At 59.0% G+C, this 23,125-nt stretch overlaps 1 protein-coding gene across 3 annotated transcripts; it reads right to left on the minus strand.

Moving 5' to 3' along the window:
• Window positions 1-5,944: 5,944 nt before the first annotated feature.
• Window positions 5,945-22,842, minus strand: ANXA6 (annexin A6). Of its 3 annotated transcripts, XM_075056365.1 has the most exons (26): window positions 22,626-22,841; window positions 20,132-20,192; window positions 17,183-17,267; window positions 16,787-16,881; window positions 16,515-16,628; window positions 16,339-16,429; window positions 16,159-16,238; window positions 16,027-16,083; window positions 15,761-15,854; window positions 15,582-15,677; window positions 15,274-15,332; window positions 14,873-14,995; window positions 14,595-14,653; window positions 14,076-14,154; window positions 13,122-13,203; window positions 12,787-12,881; window positions 12,231-12,344; window positions 11,544-11,634; window positions 10,723-10,802; window positions 10,466-10,519; window positions 9,163-9,180; window positions 8,222-8,318; window positions 7,805-7,900; window positions 7,451-7,509; window positions 6,637-6,759; window positions 5,945-6,308 (listed from the first exon to the last, which is right to left on the minus strand). In XM_075056365.1, the coding sequence occupies exons 2-26, from the start codon at window positions 20,147-20,149 to the stop codon at window positions 6,249-6,251; spliced, it is 2,019 nt and encodes a 672-aa protein (XP_074912466.1). In that variant the 5' UTR covers window positions 20,150-20,192; window positions 22,626-22,841; the 3' UTR covers window positions 5,945-6,248. The 3 variants fall into 3 exon arrangements, with proteins under 3 accessions (XP_074912466.1, XP_074912468.1, XP_074912469.1); XM_075056367.1 differs by lacking the exon at window positions 9,163-9,180 and having other exon boundaries at window positions 10,448-10,519; window positions 22,626-22,842; XM_075056368.1 differs by lacking the exon at window positions 9,163-9,180.
• Window positions 22,843-23,125: the final 283 nt, after the last annotated feature.

The raw sequence follows: 23,125 nt of genomic DNA on the forward strand, positions 1-23,125 counted from the left end.
GACAGCCTCTACGTTGTTTTGATAAGGAGCCAGGCACCGCTTAAAGGGCTCTCCTGTGCCGTTCCTTCCAGGGGCTGCTGAGCTGTGTCAGGTATTAGTCAGCAAAAGGAGGAGGGGGGGGGCTGTCATGGAGGCTGTGATTCACTTTTGGACAACTGGAGAGCCTGGTTACATCATTCTCCTCGCCTGGTTTCTGAGCAGCTTCACTGGGTTTGCAAACATGTTGTGCTTCTCCCCAGGGAAACTGCTGCATCTTACAAGAGGCATCATCATTGTCCCATGTGTGTTTCCATCCCATCCTCATCCATCTCTCAAGTCAGAACAGGATGCGTCTTCCCGGGAAAGAGCTGGCTCTGCTGGTGGAGCTGGGCAGGTGATGGTGTGCCAGGGTTGCAGGTAGTCCCTGGAAACTATCCACCAAGACGGGTGATGGTCAGAACCAAGGCTGGAGCCAGCTGGTGCTGGAATAAACACCAAGGATTTAAGTGTTTCTGTTTTACAGAGGCTGATTCCAGTTCCCCAGCTCCTCGCCAGCAGGCACAAAGTTGTACCTGGCAGGGCGTTTGGTCTATACTCACCAGGCATGAACTGCAAGGCCTGAAAAGTGCCCTGCTTTAGTCCGGCTGGTTTGGGTGGTAGGAGCATGGGTGCTTGGCCGGAGGGGTGAGGAGCCACAGGGTCTGGGGCCTGCCTGCAGCCTAGGTAGCTGTGGAGGTGGTCGTGCTCTCACTCAATGCCTCTCCACCTCTCTAGCCAGCTGCTCTTTGTGTTTCTACTGAGGTTGCCAGCTCGGGCTGGCCCAAACGCCAGGATGAATTTCACTGTGAAAACCAAAAGCTCTTGGTCCTGTTGGTCCTTCCTCATTCCTTCTGTCCCACCGTGCTCCCAGGGGAGAAAACTCACCTGACGGCAGCTGTGACTCATGAGCACGCCTGCGTGGCAGTGAAGATGTGTTCATAGCTGACACTTTTACATACTAGGGTTTTTTTTGGCACGGACGGTTGGGTTCAGCACCTTCAGCAGAGGCTCGTTCACGTGAAGGCACCCTGATTGCTTCCGTGTCTGCGGCCACGCTGTGGGAAACGGGGTGAGAAGGAGCACAGGCCATGGGTGGGGGTGGCAGAGCTCTCCTGCCCTCTGCTCCGGCTTGTTTCGGATCAGGTCTAGCCGCCTTCGGGTTGACCCCACTCAGGGGGGAGCAGGGTGGGCTTTATGCATGTCCGGTGGTGTGAATCTGGAGCGGAGGTGGCCCAGCAGCCCAAGGCGCCCGATAAATCCACCCGCCTGCGGTGCTGCTGGGTGAACGGGGCGCATTTGAACCTTAACGGGGCGATGGGGCCAGCCAGGACCTGGCTGTCACGGGCGGCCGTGCCGGGGAGATGGCCCCAGAGCAAGGTGGGAGCAGAGGGGCAGCTGCAGAGCAAGCGGCGGGTGCAGCCGGTTTGGCCCAGCACACCGGGGCCACTCGTGGGCTTAGCTGTGCAGGGGGTTGTGGGGTGCTGCTGCTGAGCCTCTTGTGCCTCTTGGCATCAGCGGTGGGTTTCGCTGGAGGCTGCTGCTTGTCCCATGCCGATCAGATGCGTCCTGGCGCTCCGGCAGTGAAGGGAAGCAGAAGGCCGACAGTGACGCTGTGAGAGCGGGGAGGAAGCTCCGGCCGCAGGAGGGGATTTCCAGAACATTGCGATCTGCTGCCTATGCAAATCAGGAACTCAAACTAACCTGGCAGGATGGGAGGGCTCTGGGATGGAGGGCAAGGGAGAGGCAGGGGAGGGAGCCTGGGAGAGTGGGCTGCTGGGAAGGATGGAGCGTGGAAGAGATCGGGGTGGGCGAGGGGTCAGCAGAAGGATGGAGAAGGGAGGCACTGGGGAGAAATCTTGCTCCCCCAGACCTCCTGCAGCACCCTGCCTTCACGGGGGGTCGGAGTCGCACCGTGGCTTTCCAGGGATGCCAGGCTGCTTCCACTTTGCTGGGTTTACCCTCTTGCTGAACGACAGCTCCCTTCTCCCTTTGCCTTTGGGATGTGAGGCAAAGCTCAGTGTCACCTGCTTCGCAGGAGGAGATCACCACCTTCTGCCTTCATCCACAGCCTCACCATCCTCCCCCTCCCTCCTCCACAGTCAGCATGGGATGGGTTATGGTGGGACCTGGTGCAGCTGCACACATGGCGGATATACCAAGAGCTGTGGGAACTGGGTCCGGGAGCGCTCAGAGGATTTCCTTGCGTGCATTAAGCTTTGAATTATTCAGAGTCCAAATTTGCAAGATCAACAATAGGCACAGAGGGGATTTTCCCCTCTTCCTCTCTTGCCAGGCCGTGTCTCATCCAGTCGCAATGCCTGAGAAAAGAGCTCCTCAACAGTCATCATGTCCTGGAGAGCTGGCTCCAGGGATGATGGTGTGGGGACAACAGCCCCAGCGAGCTCAGCCATTTTCCCAGCCTCAGCTCACCGTGGGGAACAGGCTGCCCAGTGAGACATCCAGCACATGGATGTGAGGGGCAAGGCTACTTCTTCCTCCTTTGGCTTGGGAAGAGGAAGAGCTGAAGAAGAAACCTCTGCCAGGTCCCAAGACTCAATGTTGGGTTTCTCCCCTCTGGGGGAAGGGGAGGATGGTGGGTGGGATGGAAGTGGCTTGCTGATGTTGCAGCATTGGGCCAAGGACCAAGACCAATGTCCCATGTGTCTCTGCACCAGATGTGGCTCCTTCTAGGGTCTGGTAGTAAAGAGGATCTACAATGGCCCCCAGAGCTGACTCAGAGGGAGAGGTCCAAGCCTCTGCACTCCAAATGCGGGCTTGCGGGGTTTTTTGGATGTCGCAACCTGTGACATCTGGCATTGGCTTTGCCTGGAAGTGAGTCCTTGCCCCCGGTATTGCTGGTCAGGGTGCAGAACAGCCATGTGCTGGGTGCTGGTGTGTAAATCCCAGACGCCGGCAGCAGCTTCTCTGCGGCAGCCCTGAAGGCTGAAGCATGGGTGGCCAGCATGGACCTGCCTCCAGCCCTTGCCCTGCTCACAGCCTTTCTAATTCTTCCCCTTTTTTGTGCCCATTGTTTTGTCCTTCCCTTTCCTTTCCTTGCCTTCCTTGAACAGCTTGCTGCCTTGTTGATCACAGAGGCAAGGCATGAGATCTGCTACCGATTGTCCTCGGATAGGGCTGGTTGGAGCCAGTGGATGGAGTGGCAGTGTTCCTGGAGAGCTGTGCTATGAAGTGCATTTTCTCTAGAGACTGGAGTCCTAGAGGGATGAAGTTGCTTTGTCTGAAGGGTCTATGGCCTGCCCATGTATAGAGGGTTTCATGGGCAAAACAGTTCTCGCTGTGGGAATTTTTATTTAATTTATTGTCAGTTAACACAAACTGCTAGTGAGTGATTTGGGCATTAAAAAAACCAGGTGTTCTTCCTTCCACAGACTTGGCTTAGGCCAAACTTACTCTTTCCCCTTCCTAGAGTCAGTGTTCCTTGTTTCACCGGAGGTTACACTCATGCCGTCCCAAATCCTTTGGCAAGGTGCCAGGTCGTGTGTAACCTTCTGGCTGCCACTTCTCTGTGCTTCTTACTGGGTTTCTTCCACTCTTCTGTGCTTCTCCGTGTCCCAGGGCCCACAGCCTGTCTTGGTGCTGCCAGTCCCCAGGCTCCTCTTGGTTCACTTGGAGTCCTTCTAAAGCAACACCCTTGCCCAGTGCCTCCTCCTTTCTCCTGGCTGCTTTTAACCAGAGCGTCTCATTTCTCTGGGCCTGGTGTGGAGTCCTCAGGCTCTCCAGCACAGGAAGGCAGCAGGAGTTTAATTCGGTTGGCAGCAGGAGATGCATTTACTGTGATGCACGACACCAAATGGGAGCAGATCTCCAAACAGGAGCTGGCTGCAAATTCATCAACCTCTGCAAGAAAGCATCAAGCTGAGGAATGGGGAGAAAATGGCCCAGGTGCAGAGTGAGTGCCAGAGGCCGTATTTGTGCTTCTCAAGATGCCGTCACCCTCCTGGCATTGCCCTCGGGGTCGGCAGCTCTGTTGAGCTCAATCCAGTTCATGGTTTTCCCGTGTAGGGCAGCCCACCGTGAGCAGCCCCAGGTGCTGCCAACCCCAGCAGCATGGGGGCAGGATGCTGAAATTCCTGTACTTAAACAGGATATTGAGTGTGCTTAAAAAGTGTTTGCAGTGATCAAAATGGCGCTGGCTGTTTTCTGCTCCAGCTGTAACAACTGCTGCTGGAGATGGATTACTGGAGCGCTGGGGCAAGACAAAAGCTTTTCGACAGCAGGACTTTCCAGGAGAGGCAGTTGCTCAGAGGAGGAAATCCCATCTCGCTCTCCCTCCCTGTCCCCAAACATTGTGTGACTCTGGTATCTTGTCCTCATTGTAGGAGCAGCTGGAAATTCCTGGCCTTGGGACCAGTGTGCTGGGGTCAACTGGGCTTCCTGGAGGCAGCATCACCCCAAGCCGGGCTGGGGACCGGCCGCGATGGGCTGCCTGGTCTCACTTGCAGTCCTGTGCCGCTCCAAGGCAGCTGGGCTGTGGGTGATGAAGTCAGCAGTCACAGGCTTATAGCAATCATGGTACAGCCAGAAAATTCACTGGAGTGTTTATGCCGTGCCCAGGGAATACACCCCACTGTACATACCCAAGAGCATCTGTTTTGGCAACAACAAGGACGCAGGATGATTGCTCGTGTGTTGTGGCCCTGTGCTAGTGCTGAGCAGATTTCCCCCCCTGCTCTGGAGGAACAGAGCTCCACTGCCCTAAATCTGGCTCTCCCAGGGGTGCCGGGCTGTCTCCTGAGCCCCAAAACTTCCTTGGACATTGCAGCCGCATCCCTCAGCACCGTTCCCAGCTGCAGGGACATGGCTGTGCCATGCCCGGCTCTCCAGCAGCCTCATACCTCTGCTGCAAATCTGAGAGCTGCAGTGCTGAGCTGCAGGAAGAGACAGGCAGGTGAAGATCGGGGTTATATCCTCCCTTCAAAACATCTTCTGCATCTGCTCAAAGTCTTTGCAGCAGGTTCCTGGTCAAGCAGGTGACCCATAGGCTGCTGCAGGCACCGAGTAGGTTCAGCACTCCCAGATGCTGCCTGGGCAGGGATGCCCATTCCTACTTACACACAGGGGCAAGACAGAGGAGCCCAAATCTCTGTGGGAGAGGGTGAAAAAGCTTCAGCCAGGCTATTTTCCCCCCAAGAAAGGTGATTTTGTTACAAGGGGATGTTTTACAGGAAGGCATCAAGGGAATTTTTGGTGGAATAACACCCAGCTGAGTTGTTTCAGCTTCCCTGGTTTGTCTCTACATGTTGCTGTTTCTTGACCTCAGCTGGTTTTGAAGTGTTATAATAATATTGTGTTATTATTCCTAACACTGCTTTGATATGTTGAAGGTGAAGCTTTCCTCACCCAGCTGTTCTGAGGAAGACTTGGGTATTCAAAACTTTTTGTTCTGACTTGGAAACAATTGAAAGTGCTGGAATTTCCCACTTTTGGAAATTCCAGTTCTTTTCTCCTGGGCGCTGGCGGAAGTGCAAACATAAATTGTTTGGGGGTGTAGCCTCTATGGCATGTGCCTTTCGACTGCTTCTTCAGCAGCTTGAAAGCACAGGAAGCCGTGTGCAAGGACAGATGGATGCTATCGAGTCCGATTTGTATCTCTGGTTTATAAAAGCATCATCCACATAATGGCATGAACCCTGCTGGGGGTTTTCAGAGGCGTGAAGCAAAGCTCTCTGTGAAATGCTTGCACTGCTGCCAGCCCCACATGCATTTCCAGCCCCTTTCTCAGCAGCAGGGGACCCTGCAGTGTTACTCAGAGGGGCTTTGGGGGCTCCAGGGCCCTCTCTGGGGCTGGGGCAGGGCTCCTGCCCGCATTTGCCTTGCAGGAGCAAGGAGATACTGAGACTCCTCAGCACGGGCTCAGTCCCACCCAAACCTGTCCCAATAAATTGACTGCTCTCATCCCAGGGTCAGCAACAGTTAGGTTTTATTTATGAGATTTAAAATTGTCTTTTCCATCTGGGTAAATTCCTGGGTTAGTGGCTTGTTTGGGTATGAGTTATTTTGCACTGAGACAGACAATCTCCCTACCCAGACCCCTCTGCTCCCCTCCCCAAGACTCCCCTGCTTGCAATGTGGTGCCGCTTTCCAGCGCAAAGTGAGTCGTCCTCTGCAGGGAACCGAGCGTCCCCTGAAGCCCCCGAAGCTGCAGTGACATCAAGGCGTTGGGTGCGTGCGTGCTGGCTCAGACACGAAGAAGGGGCTCCCACGGCCACCTAGTCCTCCCCCCCGCACAGGGCCAGCAGAGCCTTGCGGTAGTCGCCGGAGGTGTCCTTCTGCAAGAGGGAGACCCGTGTCAGAGAACCGCCTGCTGGTGCCTGCCCTGGGGAAGCCCAGTTCAAGGCACTGGGCATGGCGAAGGTGTAGCTCCATGCCCTGGCCACCCCGCAGGCATCTGTGCAGCAGTGGAAGATGTCAGTGCATCCTCTTTACAGCCAGACCTGCCAACACCGGGGCTGCTTGGGGCAGGTTCCCTGTCCCAGGTGATGCTCAGCCCCTGTGCTGCTCATGGCACCGCTCATGGCTTGGATCCCCGCAGGGCTCAGGGCCAGGGCTCGGCCAGAGAAGGTGATGAGCCGGGGAGGGATACCCACGTCCCCTCACCTCAATCATGCGGTGCAGCGATTTGTCGAACAGGTCCATGAACTCGCCCCGGATGTTGAACAGGTCAATCTCGCTCCGGGAAACCATGATCCGGGTGAGGGTCCTCTCATCCGTGCCGGCACCCTGCAAAGGGGAGCTTGAACAGATAACCCTGGAGGGACTGGGGCTCAGGGACCCTCCCAGCATCTCCAGCACAGTCCAAGTTGGGGATCAGGCCCAGGGGACGGCCACAAAAATGATCAGAGGGATGGAAAACCTCTCCTGCGAGGAAAGGCTGAGAGAGTTGGGGTTGTTCAGCCTGGAGAAGAGAAGGCTCTGGGGAGACCTTATTTAGTTTTAAACTAAAAGAGGATAGATTCAGACTAGATATAAGGAAGAAATTTTTTTACAATGAGGGTGGTGAAACACTGGAACAGGTTGCCTAGATAGGTGGTGGATGCCCCATCCCTGGAAACATTCAGGGTCAGGTTGGACGGGACTCTGATCAACCTGATCAAGTTGAAGATGTCCCTGCTCATTGCAGGGGGTGTTGGACTAGATGACCTTTAAAGGTCCCTTCCAACCCAAACTATTCTATGATCTCTTCTTGGACATATGCTGGGCTTGCTAGTGGCAAGACATAAGCCTGGCACATCTGCTAACCCCAGAAAGCTGATGCAGTATTGGTTTGAGCTCAGCCCTGCCCTGCTCCCTCAGGGACAGCCGGGGGACAAACCCCATCGCTGCCATGGGGTTAAATGAGAAAGTCCCAAAGGGTGTTTTTGCCCAGCATAGCCCCCTCCCGCAGCTCAGCCCCAGGAGAGCCAGTCTGCACCTTCATGGACTTGTAGAGCTTGTCAGCGAAGAAGGCCGGCTTGTTCTTCACACTCCGCACTGCAACACACAGAGGGGAAAGAAAGTGGGCTCCTGGCTGATGGCACTCAGGGGACACATCTCAGCAAGGAGCTGTGCCACCCATTGGGTCAGCTGCAAACCCTCCTTGGTACAAGGGTGCGAGCTCAGCCCCATAGGACAGCCTATAAACACCCCGACCCAACACCACACTTGGAGTCTTCATGGCCCGAAGGGAGCAGGAATCTGCCATCACGTTGCCTTGGCAGAGGCAGGCAAAGGGGCTGCCTGCCCTCTGGGGAGCCCTGCCCCAAGGGAGCACCCGCCAGACACTGACCGATGGCCACGAAGGCATCTCTCACGTCTCCTGACATCCGCTTCCTGATGGCATGCTCCACGTCGTGGTTGGTCATTTTGATGAACTCCTGAAACACTGGGGATGGGGAAAGGAAAGGGTCACCGCCGAGCTGCTCCATCCCAGCCCTGGGCACCCAGGAGACCTGAGCCTCAACCATGGAACTTCTGGACCAGATGGGACCAGAGGAGGCTTGGGCGACCTCAGCTAGCCACCCCAAATGCAAGGCCATGCCATCTCTTCCCACTGCCTCATCCCCACCGCTGCTGGGGAGACAGGGCTCAACCTCAACCTTGGGGACACCCCAATCTCCTGCTGCCCAGGAGTCCCACCCAGCCCAAATCGAAGCACTTGTGTTGCAGCTGAGGGTCCAGCAGTGATGGAGAAACATGGTCCTACCTCTGCGGAGGTGGGGGTAGCTGCGGGTGCAGAGGATGCTGAGGAAGCGGGTCTCCAGGGAGTCGCTGGAGTCGTTGCTGGAGACGTCAGCGAGTTTCTGGGAGAGCAACCGAGAGTGAAGAGGGAGGCAGGGAGACGGGCATAGAAAGGGACAAAGATGTCAGACAGCTCTTCCTGGGACAGCCAGTCCTGAACACCCTCTTGCAAAGAGGGTGGCCTCTTACAAGCAGGAAAATAGCCTTTTTTTTTTCCCAAAAAAGGCATTTTCTGTGCATGGATGTGAAGGTGCACAGCTGCACACTCACATATTACCTCTAACAAAAGATGTTTTCCAGTTTTTATGAAAAAAGCTTTGCAATGCTCATGGTTAAGACTATTTTTTTCCTTTTGGGAGGATGTTTTGGGGGTGACCAATATCAAACAGGGAATTCAGAGCTGCCAGACACAGGAGCCATCCTCCACCCTGGGCCACAGCAGTGCTGCCCATGAGTGAAACGGCTGCCACCCCTGCTGTGAGGCTCAGCGGGGAGGCTGTACTCATTGCACCCATTAGGCTATTGCAGTAGAAAGTTGCCGCTTCCCCAATTCCCGCTTTTGGTAAGCCAGGAAAGCCAGCTCTGAGTCCCACGCTGCCAGGAACATGGGTCCTGCATGCAGGCAGTGGGCAGGATTGGTCCCCAGCCCTCCCAAGGACAGGAAGGTGGCTTTCTAGGTCTCCTGCCCAGTGCTGCAGGGAAGTGCCCTTGTGCAGGTCCCATCTGTCCCCTTGCCACCCATCCTGATGCAAAGACCCTGGAGCACTAAGCAAGCGAGCATGGCCCATGTGGTCAGAGGAGCCCGGCGTGTGGGGCTGCTATTCCCAGTCTCGGCCCTGCACCCAAAGACCGCAGCACACCCTCAAATATGCAGAAAGGCTGAGGAGAGAAAGGGCAGGCACTCACCAGGGTCTCAGCAACAACCTGGTAGAGAGAAAGAGAGAGACAGGAAGACAACAGGGTCAGAAGGTGCTGCTCAACCTTTATACTTCCCTGATGAAGCAAGGGAAGTCTAATAAAATGCCCTAAAATTACTTGTCCCCAGCTCCCCTGCTTCCCCGTGAGTGGGCCTCATCTTAGGACCTGTGTTCTCCTCCAGTTTGGCCTCTACACCACTACCTGGAGTGGGGTGGGGGGCTCTTTGGCCAGGCAAACGAGCCCCCCACCCTTGGGGCTTGGGTACCAGCTTGTTGCTCCTTGGGGAGCATCCTTGCCCGGCCCCAGGCTGGCTCACACCAGTGCTCTGCCAGGCACAAGCAGCGGGAGGAGAGGAAGGGCAGCTTTGCTGACAAAATACAGCAGAGCTCCAGGCCAGCTGCCACCCGGCTGGCTCGTCCCTGCATTCGTCATCCCTGGTTCTCTCTTTCTCTGCAGCAGGTCGAGGTGCATGCGGCAGGGTGCAAAGGCAGCGCAGCATCCGCTCCCTCTGCCGGCAGCGGCCCTGCTGCATCTGCGTGCTGCCGGCGTGCGTTGGAGCAAGTGGTGCTGGGGCAGGACAGCCAAGCGAGAGCTCAGGTTTGGCCCTGCACCAAGTTTCCCAGCCCCTTTCAGAAAAGACTTGGCCCGAAGGAGCAGGAGGCCGAGGTGCACAACCTGAAAGGTCACAGGTCTGGAACCAGGAGCTGAGCCAGGCGATGGGACCCCAGCACCCTCCCGCGTCGTTGCTGGCTGCTCAGCCTTCCTCCCCTCCGGTCCTGGCTCACCACAGCCCAGTGAAGATGAGGCAATGGTTTGGGGACTGGGGCTGGCATCCTGGCACGCTGGCAGAGTGAAAAGCAGCTTAGGCATCAGGGCTGCCCCATGCACAACACGGAGGTAGGTGGCTCCTGCAGACCAGCCCAAAGCGGCCCCTGAAGCTCGAGTGCCAGATTTCAGCAGCAGTGTGTGTTACTGGACCCCGAAGTGGCAACTCTGCACCAGAAATGGTGCAGTCCCCGGTTGGCAGCTCCCTGGGGCTGGGCCACAGGGCTGCTCTCATGGTTTGCAGCTTCCCTGTGCTTGGAGCAGCAGACCCCAGGGCATCGGAAATCAGGCCAGGGAGCTTTACCTCCAAGGGTGTCACTTCACTTGGCATCTCCCCCTGCAGCTTACAGAGACCCTGCCCCAGCAGCGTTTGCTTCCCCGAAGATGCCATTTCCAGACCAGGGCATGCAATATTCTCATTTTTTTTATATAAAGCCTGTAACAGCACTGCCAGTACAGTTCTTACCTTGGCATCTTCATGCGCCTGTGTGAGGTTCTCTGGTCCTTCGTCACGGTTGCCCTGTGGTTCAATACAAAAATCATGGAGCTAGGGAGAGGACACATCCCCAGAAAGCCCCAGGCGAGAGGGTGGCAGACAAGGTCCAGCAGCACTGCCCAGGCAGGCGGCAATGCTCCGTCTTCTCCATAGCCACCGTCCTCACAGACCCCCACCGCTGCCCACAGCAGGGAGGGAACAATCCCCAGCGAAAAAGCCACCCTTACCAGAGCCAGGGAGACGAGAATCCTCTTGAAATGCCCTGATGTGTCGGAGCTCAGGTCATCTTCCAGGCGCTTGTGGTAGGCTGTGGAGAAGGGGGACGGCTGAGCCCTGCGCCCTGCCTGCAGCTCTGCTTCCCACCCACCGGTGCCTATTGTGCCCGTGATCCCCATGGGATCTGCGGATGCTGGTGGCCATGCTCCAGCCTTTGCATGGCTGAAGCAGATGCCTCCATCTGCTATTTTCAGACCCGGGAAGGAGGGGATCACCCCAGCAGCTCTAATGCCCTTGGCACCAGTACAGCCTTTTGCTCCAGGTGCTCCCGAGGGAAAGGGATCATTGGGAAAGAGTACTCGGGGGAGGAGACATTGGTGGTAGAGCTGGGGCATGTCACCGTGACATGGAGAGAGGCCAGGACCAGCGCTCTGCTGGGGGTGACCAGCCACAGAGACATCTGTTTAAAACCATGGGCTCTCCAGGGGAGAAGAGGCTGGGGAATTAACCTGGAGGTTTTTTTCCTAGGCAGAAGGGGGCACGGTTGGAAGGGAAAGAGAATTGCAGGGTCTGGGAATGTCAGAAGTCACAGGATGGATTTGAGGACTCCTGCCAGCCTCAGCCCAGGCTTCCACTTCTCTTTAATAAGGTGTTGGGACCTCGGGAAGAGCTGCTCTTGCCTTGAGGAACTAATAGACCTTCGCAGCACCAAGCCATGGACCCAACCCAGGGACAAAAATTGTACCCCAGGTTCTGGATAGGGCCTTGTATAGCGTTAAACACGGTCCATGCCCAGGACCTGAGTGCTCCCCACGTCCCTCCTGTGCCGTACCTTCCTGATATGCCTCGTTGATAGCTGCGATCTCCTGGTTGTTCCGTGTGGCCATGATTTCGATGAGGACACTCTCATCTGTGCCAGCCCCCTGGAAGAAAGCGGCATGGCAGAGTGCTGCGGGTGCCATGGACGGGGACACGGCAGCATTGCCCCACCAGTGCCAGGCAAGGGGGGGGCTGCTCTAACCCCAGGACTGCCACATGCCAAAAGTCCATGTCCAGCCAATGGCCCCAAGGGCTGGTAAGACACGGAAATGTCCAAGTGTGCTGCTAGTGGGGTCCCAACTGGTATGACTGGTGGATAGTGGTGCACACCACTGGTTTGCCCCTAACTCTGGCTCTCCTGTGGCTGCCTGCGCCTGGCAGGTCACTGCTCCCGCTGCAAAGTGGGGATGCTCTGTAAAGAAGCAGGAGGCCTCCCTGGGAAGCTTTGTGTATGGGCTGGCTAGAGCGTGCTGGGCTACAAAGAGGCCATACTGGGCTCCCGGTAGGTCGCGAGTGCAAACCAGGTCTTTGTCCTGGTGCTTTCTGCTCCGCTTTCCTTCCGTATAGGGGATGAGAGCCTGGAGGCACGTGAAGCTGGGGTGCGCTCACAGCCCCTGGCCACTGGCGGTGTGGGTACAACCACAGCAAAAACCGCCTCGTCCTCACGTGCTAAAGCCGATACCACCAGTGTGGCAGTTACCTCCACCGCCTTCCTTAGCTGCTTGGCATCGTACTGTGCTGGTGTCAGCATGAGCCCGAGGATCAGCTTGGCCAAGCTGCCCGACAGCTCGGATTTCAGATCTGCCATCAGGTCCTGCAAAAAGCGTTGGAGGGTTCAGTCCCTGGCTTTTTCTGCAGGGACAGACCAGCTGAGGCAACACCAGGGATAAAACAGGGCAGGAAAGTGTGGAAGTGGGAAACATCTGGGAAGATCCTTGGGGTGATTTAAGGTCACATTTTTGGGGGGTGGCTCTGGGGAGATCCTGGCTCCGGAGTCCTCTGTGCGGGATTGAGGATGGGGCAAGTGAAGGGGAAGGGACACCCTCCCCTTGGGCTGGTGGTGCATGCAGAGCGGGAGGCTGCTTTGACTACTTGGTCTTCCTCGGGGGAGTCATGCCGGGGCAAATCAGTATGCCCTGGCTGCCCACCGCTCCCTGGGCAGGATTTCTTTCAGCGAGGGGCAGATCTCTGCATGGGAGGGGACGAGATGCGGGCAGAAGGAAGGAGCAGGGTGGAAGCGGGGGGGCTGGCAGTACCCTGCCATAGTGAGCCTTGTAAGCCTTTAGGATCTGCTGCCTCTGGGCGTTGCTCCTCTGCGTCAACACCTCGATGATGGCCCCTTCATCCGTGCCTGCAACGATAGCAGCAATGCTGGGGAGAGCCACACTGTGCCACCCCTAACTGCGGGTACATCGCTGTCCCCCCCTGTAAACGGGAGATGGGGAAGAGGGAGCTCCCACGGCTCCAAAACTGGCTCTTTTCCCCCTCCTCAGGGCTTTCACACAGCCCTGTGTGATCCAGATTGGGTTTTTTTGCCCCAGGAGCTGCTGAGGAGCAGCAGGAAGGGGCTGGGCACGCGGCCCCCACTTACCCAGGCCCTTCATCGCCTTCCTCAGCACCTGCGCGTCCCCGTCATCATTGAAGCTTTCCGTGGGCTGCACGGTTCCTCGCAGCTGTGGATGCACAGAGGGGTTTGGGTTCATCCCCGAGCTGGGTGGGATGGAGGGAGGGATGGAGAGAGGGAGGGAAAGTGCCACCCGGCAAGCTGAGGCCAAAGCAGGTCGTGTGTTAGTGCAAGCACCTGGGGCTCAGTGAGGATGTCCCTGCCACTGTCACCCCGTCCATCGAGGGACAAACCATAGCCAGGTCAGCAGAGAGCAGGGAGAAGACGGCAACAGACAGTCCCTGGAGGCTCGGTGTCCTGCTCAGTGTTATACCCACCTCCCCTAGCGCTGGGACAGCTCGGCTAGGGCTGGCCACATCAGCTGAGAGTCAGGAGTCGCTGAAAGGGTGCCCACTCCTGCCCTGTAATCCTACCCTCCTTCTTCCTTACAGCTCCCAGCGCATCTCCATCCTCCCCGAGCACGTAGGGCTCAGGGTGTCTTTTCTACACATCCCAAAGCACCCTTTTGTGGGTGCCTCCAGCTGCATGCAGGGTGCCAGCTCCCCATGGCATGGCCGTGCCCCAGCCAGCCCTGGCGTCAGGGTGGGCTGCCCCAGGGAGCAGGAGGTCTCCGGTGGGCACCGGGGCCAGGGCTGCACGTGATGCATCGCACAGACATGCAGGGCATGCCGCCCCAAGGGAGGGAGGCCTCAGAGAGAGGAGGGGGTTAGTGGAAACCACGGGGGGCAGCCAGCCCTGCCGGGGTTACGTCCCTCCAAACTTGTACCCCAAAACTGGAGAATGGCGTCGAGAGAAGCCACGGAGCGAGAGGCAGAGCGGAGGTGCGGGGCTGGCTGTGCCCCGTGGCAGAGAGGAGCAGCCAGGGGTCCCAAGCTGGCAGAGAGCAGAGAGGGGGTACGGGGGGGACTGGGGGGTGCTGACCTCTACTTTGGCCACCGCGCTAAGCTCCCACATCCGATAGGCCACCTGCGCCGCCTCGGGGAAGAACTCACCTGCGGCACTGCAACGGGAGGGCAAGGACAGGGGACAGTGAGCCGTGGGGACCCCGCGTCCCGCCAGCAGCCACCCCCGCCCTGCCCCGTGCCCCATCCTGCCCCTCCATGAGGGGCGTTTTCTACCTGCTGGGTGCTGGGCATAGGGGCAGGCAGGAGCTGGGTGCTTGCTGCAGGGCTGGGCGGGAATGGGGGGGAAGCAGGTGGTAAATCCCAACTGCCCCCACCAGAGCATCCTCCCTCCAGGTGTTTTTCTGTGCCCTGCGGGGCTGCCATGTGCCAAGAAGGGACTATGGCATCGTGGGTGGCCATGCAGAGGGGCCACAGGGCCCCCCATCCCAAACTGCTGTCGCTGCTGGTCCAGGTGCTCCACCAGGCTCTGACCCAGAGGTTTGTACCCAGCACCAAGGGGATGAAGAGGGACAAACGGGGTGACAGGCAGTCTTACTCATCGTCCCCTCCGCACAGCTTCAGCAGGGCCTTCTTGTACTCCCCGGAGGTGTCCTCCTGGAAAGACGGAGATGGAGAACCATGCGGCAGGGAGGGTCAAGGTAGTGCCATGGGATGGGCACACGGAGAGGGGTCTCCCTGAGCCTTGTCCTCAGAGACGGATACCTGGCACAGGGTGGCTGGGGAGGGGGCTCAGCCCTCCCATGGGTGCTGGCATCATGAGGGAGGCAGCACTAGCAGCTGCTCGGAGGGGGATCGGGGACCCCCAGCACTTACCTTTATCATGTTGTAGAGAGATTTCTCATACTTGGTCCTGAACACCTCCCGGATGTCCAGCATGTCGATCTCACTGCGGGACACCATGATGCGGATCAGCGTGTTGTCTCTCGTGCCCAGCCCCTGCAACAGAGAAGCCCCTGCATCAAGCCTGGGATGGCCAAGGAACCCTGCTCAGCCCATCGCATTTGGGACCCTCCATCAGATTTCTACCCAGCCCTGGGTCTGAAGGAATAACTTCTTTGGAGGGAAAAGCAGAGACCCCGGGTGACATAGGTCCTGTCTTCATGGACCTGCATCACCCTGCCCTCCAGCAGCACCCAGTAGCAAGGGGACTTCTCCTCTGGCCAGCACCCCTCAACACTGCAGGGGACACCCTGGAAAAGGGACAATCCACTCACCTTCATGGCCTTGTAGAGCCTTTCAGCAAAATACTCCGCCGTGCTTCTGACGCACTTCACTGCGGGGAAATTGAGTCACGGTGAGGGATGTCGGAACCCAGCTTCACCAGTGCCCCCAGCCTCTGAGCACCCGTGCCCCTTGGGCAACACATTCAGCATCCCCACCCGCCCTGGAGGAGCCTCCCTGAGCTCCCTAAAACCGGGTACAGCCACAACCCCGACCCTGCTGGCTCTCGCACTGAGCCTTCCCACCCTGGCAAGGCCAGCGGTGTGTTTTCGCAGCGCTCCCCACGCCGGGGCTGACTTACCCACGGCCAGCATCAGTTTCTCGAAGTCACCAGAGAGCTCTGCCCGGATGCTCCTCTCGATCGGCTTCCCAGAAATCTTCAGGTACTCGTCAAAGACTGCGGGATGAGAGCGAGATGATGCCTGGAGAAGCTGCTAAGGTACCTTCAAGCCCAACCCTGAGCTCGCAGGAGATGCTCACCCAGGCGGAGGTGCTGCTTGCTTCGCCGGCCAAGGATGTAGATGAACTGGGCCTCATCCGTGCCCCATTTCAGCTCGCCAGCTTCCAGCAGGTCCTTGTGGGATGGGGAAGGTGACAGAGCCCGAGTCAGGGTGCTGCTCACGTTGGGCTCTGCCCAAGCACCGGCATCCACCTGCCTTTTGCAGGCCTGAGTCTGGATGGTCCCAGTGCCACCAGTCCTGTCCCTGCCCGGATGCCACCCATCCCAGCAACCTGCCAAGCCTCACCTTGGCATCCTGCTCCACCAGGTCCTCGCTCACCACGTCGTCCTCCTCCCTGGTGCCCTGTGGGACAGAGACGGGCTCAGCCCTGCCGGGCGCAGCACCCGCCACCTACAGACGCTGGCCAGATGGACGTACCTGAAGCAGAACGACAAGCATCTTCTTGAAGTGGCCAGATGTGTCTCCAACGATGTCAGCCTCCAGGTCTCTCTCATAGGCTGGTAGAAGAGGAAGAGGTCAGGGCCTGGAGAGCTGGATCCCCTCTCACCTCTGCCCCAAGGGGACACAGGGCAGCCCCTGCCCTTCCCCAGCTCTCACCATCTTTGTAGGCAGCCACCAGGTCGTGGATCTCCTGGTTGGTGCGGGAGGCAAGGATCTCGATGAGGCACTTCTCATCCGTGCCAATGCCCTGTGGGTAGAAAAGCAGCCCCATGAGCAGCGGGGCCAGATGGGGTGTCCTCAGAGGGGCCCTGAGGGGGCTGCCCACCCCTTACCGCCATGGCATCTTTGATCTCCTTGGCATCGCTGTAAGCTGGGGGCCGCATCAGGCTCACGATCAGCCGCTCAAACTTCCCCGTCAGCTCATACTTGAGGTCTGCGATGAGGTCCTGGTGGAGGGGAAGAAAGGGGCTGGGGGACCCTTTGCTCCACAGCATCTCTGAGTGGGTCCGGGGAGCGGTGGGTCCCTGCGTGGGCTGGTTGGTGGCAGCCACGGCCACCTGCATCTCCAGTGGGGGCACGGACTAGGGACCGTTTCTGCCGTTACCTTCCCATAGAGGGACTTGTAGGCTTGGCAGATCTCCACCCGCTGCTTGTTGCTTCTGGATGTGATGAGGTCGAGGATGGCCTCCTTGTCGCTGCCTGCGGGGAGAGCCGGGAGTCACGTTTAGCCCCATGGCTGGCTCTCACCCCCCACAGCTGGGCTTATCGTAGCCATCCTGCCATGCCCAAAGCTGCTTCCAGCTCGGGGCTGGGAGGAGAAGCAGAGCTGAGCTGGCTCCAGGGAGGAAAGGGGAGCCGGGAGAAGTCCTGGCACGCTGCTAAAGCAGACATGCAGCTCTGGGGAGAGGCAATGCAGGATGCCCAGCCATGCAAGGGTCAACCGAAGGAATAGTGGACATCAGCGTGGCCTCGGGGTGACAGTCCAGAGTAGTGTCCGTACCAAATCCCTTCATGGCATTGTACAAGGCCTCTGCGTCCTGGCTGGCATCAAAGCCTGGGAAATCCTTCACCGACCCCCTGTAGACCTAGGGGAAAGGAGGCGAGAAGGTAAAAAGGGAAGGAGCAGCCCCCGCTGGGACAGGGGGAAGGAGAGGTTGAAGCTGAGCAGGATTGGGGTGAGATCCGCTCCCGCTCGGGCTACCCGAAGGCAAAGCTCAGCCTCAAACATAAACACTTGTTCTTCTCCTTAGTTGTTTCCTTTCCTGTTTGCTCTGCCCACTGTGTAAATTGTTTGTGTGCTGGGTCACTGGAGTACACAGCCATCCCTCTTGTATCTCACTGGCATTGCTGTTTGCTGCTTGTGCCCCACGTTTAAGCTGGATACAACCCTCCCAGCTGCACCAGCAAGAGCTGCTGGTTGGAGGGGAGGTTTCTTGAGCACATTCGGGTTTCCAGCTCCATCTGAGGGGGTTCAGCAGGAAAAGGGGAGACCCCATGGGAGGGTTGGACACCCTGAACGCAGGGGAAGGCATAGAAGGACCAGGGTGATCCCCTCGCAATGCAGCTGGGCCAAAGGGAGTTATGGGAGGGTGGATTGGGAGCGATGAAGGAAGTAATTTTCCTACCGCCTGTTGTGAGCAGGGAAACCCTCCGGATGCTGAGGATGCCCAAGCTCTGCATGGCCTCCAAGTGAGGAGACACATTTACAGGCACAAAATCATGGTGGGCTGCTAAGCAGAAAGCACTGAGAAGTGCTAGAGCTGCCAACAGCTTGTACTGCCCCAGCCTGCACTCCTTTAGGGCCCGGGCTGGTCCAAGGGGTCAGAGCAGAGATCCTGGATACAGGGAAAGACTTTCCCAGGAGCCTAAGAAATCCTGGGGGCTGGCATGATCCACTTCTGTCTGCTCCTTTGCACCTCCAGGCTGCACAACGGGAAGCCCAGGAGTGACACCCCCAAACAGAGACCTCAGGACAAAGCAGGGACCAGGCTTCCCCTCCCCAGGTCAGCTTTGCCCACGGGAATTCACCCTGGGGTCAGATGAACAAGATTAGCACAAACCCCAGGTGGAAGCAGATGTGAAACCCCATGTAAGGAACTGGGATGCACCTCTGCTGGAGGCACAGAGGGGAAATTGCTGAACAGCAGCATTTTCTTAGTGATCTCACGGGGAAGCAGGAGGGCTGGGAGCCAGGCTGAGCCGGGGCTGTCGGCTGTGTCAGCACCCTGGGAAACTCTGAGCAACCTCCCTTGGCTCTGCTTGTACCATGTGCCAACCAGGTACGTACACCTCCCTGGGATCACTCACTCAGGATCTGTGGCAGGGCTTAAGATCCCCAGGAGCTGTACAAAGGCCCAGGACTCTTGCCAGTATGGGCATCTAAAGCCAGTGTGTCCCCAAGGAAGATGGGCATCAGGCAGGCAGCACCACCCTGCAGCAGCACCAGTGTCCCTGACCCAGCGAGCGCCTCCAGGAATGAACCCGAGGGGATGGACACGGGGCAACCCCATACCCAGTACTCCCCTGGGTCACATCCCAACATCACAGCACAACAGCACAACGCATCTCACCCAGCACCTTCCAAAAGAACCTGGCCTCTGTACCCCCATTTTCCAGAGAGAAACCAGTCTGGGCTGGGGACATCCCACAAGCCCTCTCAGGAGGAGCTGCTGGCACTGATGTCCTATGTGGCAGGGACCAGGTCTGGCAAGAGGAGACGCTGCCCTTCGAGGGAGATGGGCAGGCGTGGGGACAGATCGTATTGCAGGTGATTCATCGGGAGAGCTGGATTTAGCCCCACTTCCCGGCAGCTCCCAGACCCTCCTGGCTCAGTACAAGCTGCTGCCCACACATATGCCTTGCAGAGATGTAAATGAGAAGTTGCAAGGCAAAGGAGGTGCCCGGAGCAGGAGGGGACAAGGGTGGCTGGAGGGTGCTGGGGTTGCATGGCTGGTGATGGGGACGCAAGATGTTGACCCCGGTTAAATGGGGAGGAGGAGCAGGGCTGCGTTCCTGCCTGCTGAGCCATCGAAGCACGAGCTGCCTGCCTTGCCGCAGTGCTGCTGTGGCGGGGGTAAGGGAAACCGAGGCAGGAGCTCAGTGCCGTCTGTGCATTGCCCCACGCTCCTTGCACTTTTGTGGGAACAAGCCCCAGGGAGGTGCAGAAACATCACTCGGGAGGGAAACGGGCATCCTGCCTTCTGTGTCCTCCTCACACCCCCATCCCCTTTTCCATCCCCGATTCAGCTGCCGGGGGCCCCCCACCTCCCCTCCTCCAGCCTCTGAGTCATCCCAGCCTGCCTGGGACCTCCCAGCTAAAAATAAGCCAGGCTGGGGCTGGGAGGGCGGAAGCAAAATTCCTGGCGTGGCTTCGCTGTCTCCCACCGCAGGGCTGCTTGGGGTCCTGGACCACCGCAGGGGTGATGCTTACCCGCACTGTGCCTCAGTTTCCCCACCCAGAGGCAACTACCTCCTTGGCTAGGCAGGAAGCTGAGGGTAATTAGGCTTGAGGCAATGATTACTTGATTTCTCAAGGGAATGGAAAGCAATGCCTGGCCCTGAGCAGTGGAGAAGGGAGGCTCTGGAGTTGGACTCCTCCCCTGCCTAGCAGACTGCAGGCAGGCTGTCCCCTGCCAGTCACAGCTGCCCACCGAGGCAGAGTTTTCCACCCACGCCAAGACATTTGCCTGTCTACGAGGGAGCACCTGCCCGCCCAGCTGCCACACTGCACCAGCCCCAGCTCAGAGAGGGGAAAAATCCAAACTGGGGCGGGCAGAGGCCAAAGCAGGGCTGCGTGCCTTGCAGCAGGCTTAGACACAGGCAGGATTTCTTTCCAGCAAAAGCCCAAATCCCCAGTGCAACATCTCTTTCTCCTCTTCCTCCTGCAGCCCTGCTTCTCTCCCCCATCCCACTGTGGTATCCATCCCCACCGTGTGGACGTCACCCTTACCTTTCCTTTGGGTGCCATGGTTTCCCAAGCTGGAAATCACCGGCACGAGGGCAAGGAGGAGCTGCAGAAGGGAACAAAAAAGCCGATGTGAGCCAAAACCCCCTCTCCGCGGGCTGCATTAGGTAAGGGATGCTTCGCTCCCTCCCTTGGGTGCTGCCGCCAGCCATCGCTGCGGGTGCGGTACCCGTGGGAGGACGATGGCTGGGTGCTGCTGGGGGGGCTCAGGGAGAGGGGCTTCACCGGCCACCCTGCAGCCACCGGAGCTGAGGTCCTTTGGTATCTAGCACCGAGTTGGGGACCCCAAAGGCTGGGGCCAGCGGAGATGAGCCCCCGCACAGCTTCCTGCCAGCGCAGAGAGAAACCGCGAGGGGAAGAAAGCGCTGAATACGTGGAAATGGGCCGAGCATCCTCCGTGGGGCTGACCCTCCTTGCCGCAGCCCGCAATGCTCCCTCTGCTCCCCTGGCAGCCCCCCCCAAGCCCTGGGGCCACCCCAGCTTCAGCAGCTGCTGGGGATGTGCCCGCTGCCACATGGCGCTGGGCAGCCCTCACGAGATCCTCCCAGCTTTTATCCGAGTTTCCGCGCACCGCATCAAGGCCACCAGCGGTCCCACGCACGCAGCGCGGGTTTCCAGGGTAACTCGCAGGTTGTTTTCTAACACCAGCACCATTTATAGCTGCAACTCGCTGCGGCCTGGGCTCTCTCCACGCCCCCCCCCCCAGAGAAAGTCCCCAGACAGCGCCGTTTGCTCTGAGAAAGCTGACGGAAGGAGAGAAACAGCTGGAAAATGGAGCCGGGCCATGAATGAACCGCTGAGCGTCAGCTGAGCTCCAGCCATGAAGCACGGCCCCCTCCTTGCCAGTGCTTGCCCTCCCTCTGAGACACGTTGCAGGAAAGCTCAAGGCAGAAGAGGGCCGCCTTGGGGGGATTTCTGCCCCCAGCCAAGCTCGGTTTCATGCTGTGGAGCGAGCAGGGGAAATCACAGGAACTTCCCTGGCTTGGCCCTGCACCCCTACAGGAGCACCCATGGAAGGGGAGACCCAGCCCCGCAGCCGTCGGTGCGGCTGGGTCACCCCGCTGGGGTGCAGGAAGCCTCCTGGCACCTGCGGGCATCCTTGCCGAGGGGAGGAAGTTTTGCAGAAAACCAGAGCTGCCTTCGCCTCCCCTTCCTTTTTCAGCTAGGGAGGCTGCAAGCCTCGTCCACCCTTCCCCGCAGCTCCTGGCTGGGGGAGAGCCCCCGTATGCCCCATGCGCAGCGGGGCTGCACTGCGTCCGGGTGCTGGGTGGGCACCAGGGGATCCCCAGCCCACGCAGCTTTTTAATGCCACTCAGGAGCCTGTACGTGAAGCTGCGTACCCTCCAGGGAGCAGAGAAAACCCCCGCGTGGCGCAGCCCTCCTGCCTCGCTCCACGCGTGCGGCAGCTGGGCTGAGACCGCCCAACTCATCTCAGCAGTGGCGGAGAATCGCCGGCCGCACCCAGTCGCCAGCCTGCCCCTGCGGCACCCCATCCCTCTCTCCCATCGCTGCCGACACCTCCGCAGAGGCTCGGGGGGGGCTGCCCTGGCTCTCGCCTCACCAGCAGGCGATCTGGAGAGGCGAGTGGCAGAAACCTGGAGGCAAAAACCCAAAACTATGGAGAGGTTTGGGTTACGGGGGTTCCCTGGACAGAAAGCGCCGTGAGAAATCCTAAAGGATGTGCACAGCCCGTCCCCTTTGCAGAACGACCCACCCTTGCCAAAAAAGCCTCTGTCCCCCCCAGCGGCATGCACCCCACCAGCCTCTCCACGGCCCCACCACGGCTTTGGGCTCAGGGGTGTCACCCCAGGAGCCCAGCAGCTATTTTTGCAGCCCGCTGGCTGATGGGGCTCTCCCGGCATGGCCGCACATGGGGGAGGCTACGACACACCCAGCACCCCGCCACCCGTTTTCCTGCCCGTGGGGCGGAAAGGGAGCTTTGCTGGCTGGAAAAAAAGCAGCATCCATCCTCCCTGCAAAGCAAGGGATGTCCCCAAAGTCCCCTGCCCCACCCCAGCGCCAAAAAGTCCCCCTGCCCTTCCAGAGCTCCGTGCCTCTGGGGTGCGTTTGCCTGTGCAAAACTCGGTGGGTACCAAACCAGGGGGATCGTCCCCGCCAAGCCCAGCTCGGACCCCTGCACGGAGGGATGAGCATTTCCCCGGCCGCCGCAGAACCGGGGCACGGACAAAGGCGCATCCCGGCCGGGACACACCCATGGGCCCCGCAGCAACACCAGCGCCCGCCCGAAAAAGCACCCGCTGCCAGCGCAGCCCCCCAGGCTTTTGCTAAAAAGAAAGGATTTTTCATAGAAAGAAAAATTAAAACAAGGATCCCCCTTGCAGCCACCCCTCGGAGAAAGCCTCCGGTCGCCCGGCCAGGAATTTGCAGTCGCATGCCGCTGCGGTGGCTTTGCACGCCAGCGCTGTCCCCTTGCACGCCAGCACTATCCCCCCACCCCTGCACACCAGTGCACACTTACGAGCAGCACCGAGGCCTGTCCGGTCAGACTGGTGGGAACGGCCGGCCGCCGGCGGGCTCGGTACGTACTTGTGGCCGTGCCGCTCGTCCTTGGTGTGCGGCTGTTTCCTTCTGGCGAGACGTCACCGCTCACGAGCCCTCCAGTCCCCGCCTGCCGCGGGGGTCAGGGCCACGCTCCCACCCTCGCCGCCATGTCAGACCTCAACCCCTCCGGTTTGGGTGCCCACGGTGCAAGGGGGGGGGACCCCAATGCCGCTGGCGGAAGGTGCTCTGCCCCTCGCCGGGGTGTGGGGAAGGGGGTCAGGCAGCAGAAAAGCCCCACCGGTGCACGCAGGGGCTGGGTGCCAGCAGCGGTGACGCGTGCAATGCAAGACGGTAACGGTGGTTGCATTTCAGCTGCGGAAATTTCACCCCTTCCGTCCACCCCCCCCCCACCCCGTTTCCTGGTGAACACCGGGCTGTAGGGTACCCCTCTGCCTCCCGGGTTCATCCTGCTGCCAG

This window comes from Buteo buteo, chromosome 24 (genome assembly GCF_964188355.1).
Source record: "Buteo buteo chromosome 24, bButBut1.hap1.1, whole genome shotgun sequence".
Classification (NCBI taxonomy): domain Eukaryota; kingdom Metazoa; phylum Chordata; class Aves; order Accipitriformes; family Accipitridae; genus Buteo; species Buteo buteo.

Bases quoted from the DNA above. Each gene is read 5' to 3' on its own strand.
- ANXA6 (XM_075056367.1), bottom strand. The intron at 14,996-15,273 runs GTGAGTGGATTG...TCTCTGTTGCAG, and splicing joins GGCTCTACAAGGCCATGAAG to GGGCTGGGCACGAGAGACAA. The intron at 14,654-14,872 runs GTAAGTGCTGGG...CCGTCTTTCCAG, and splicing joins CTCTCTACAACATGATAAAG to GAGGACACCTCCGGGGAGTA.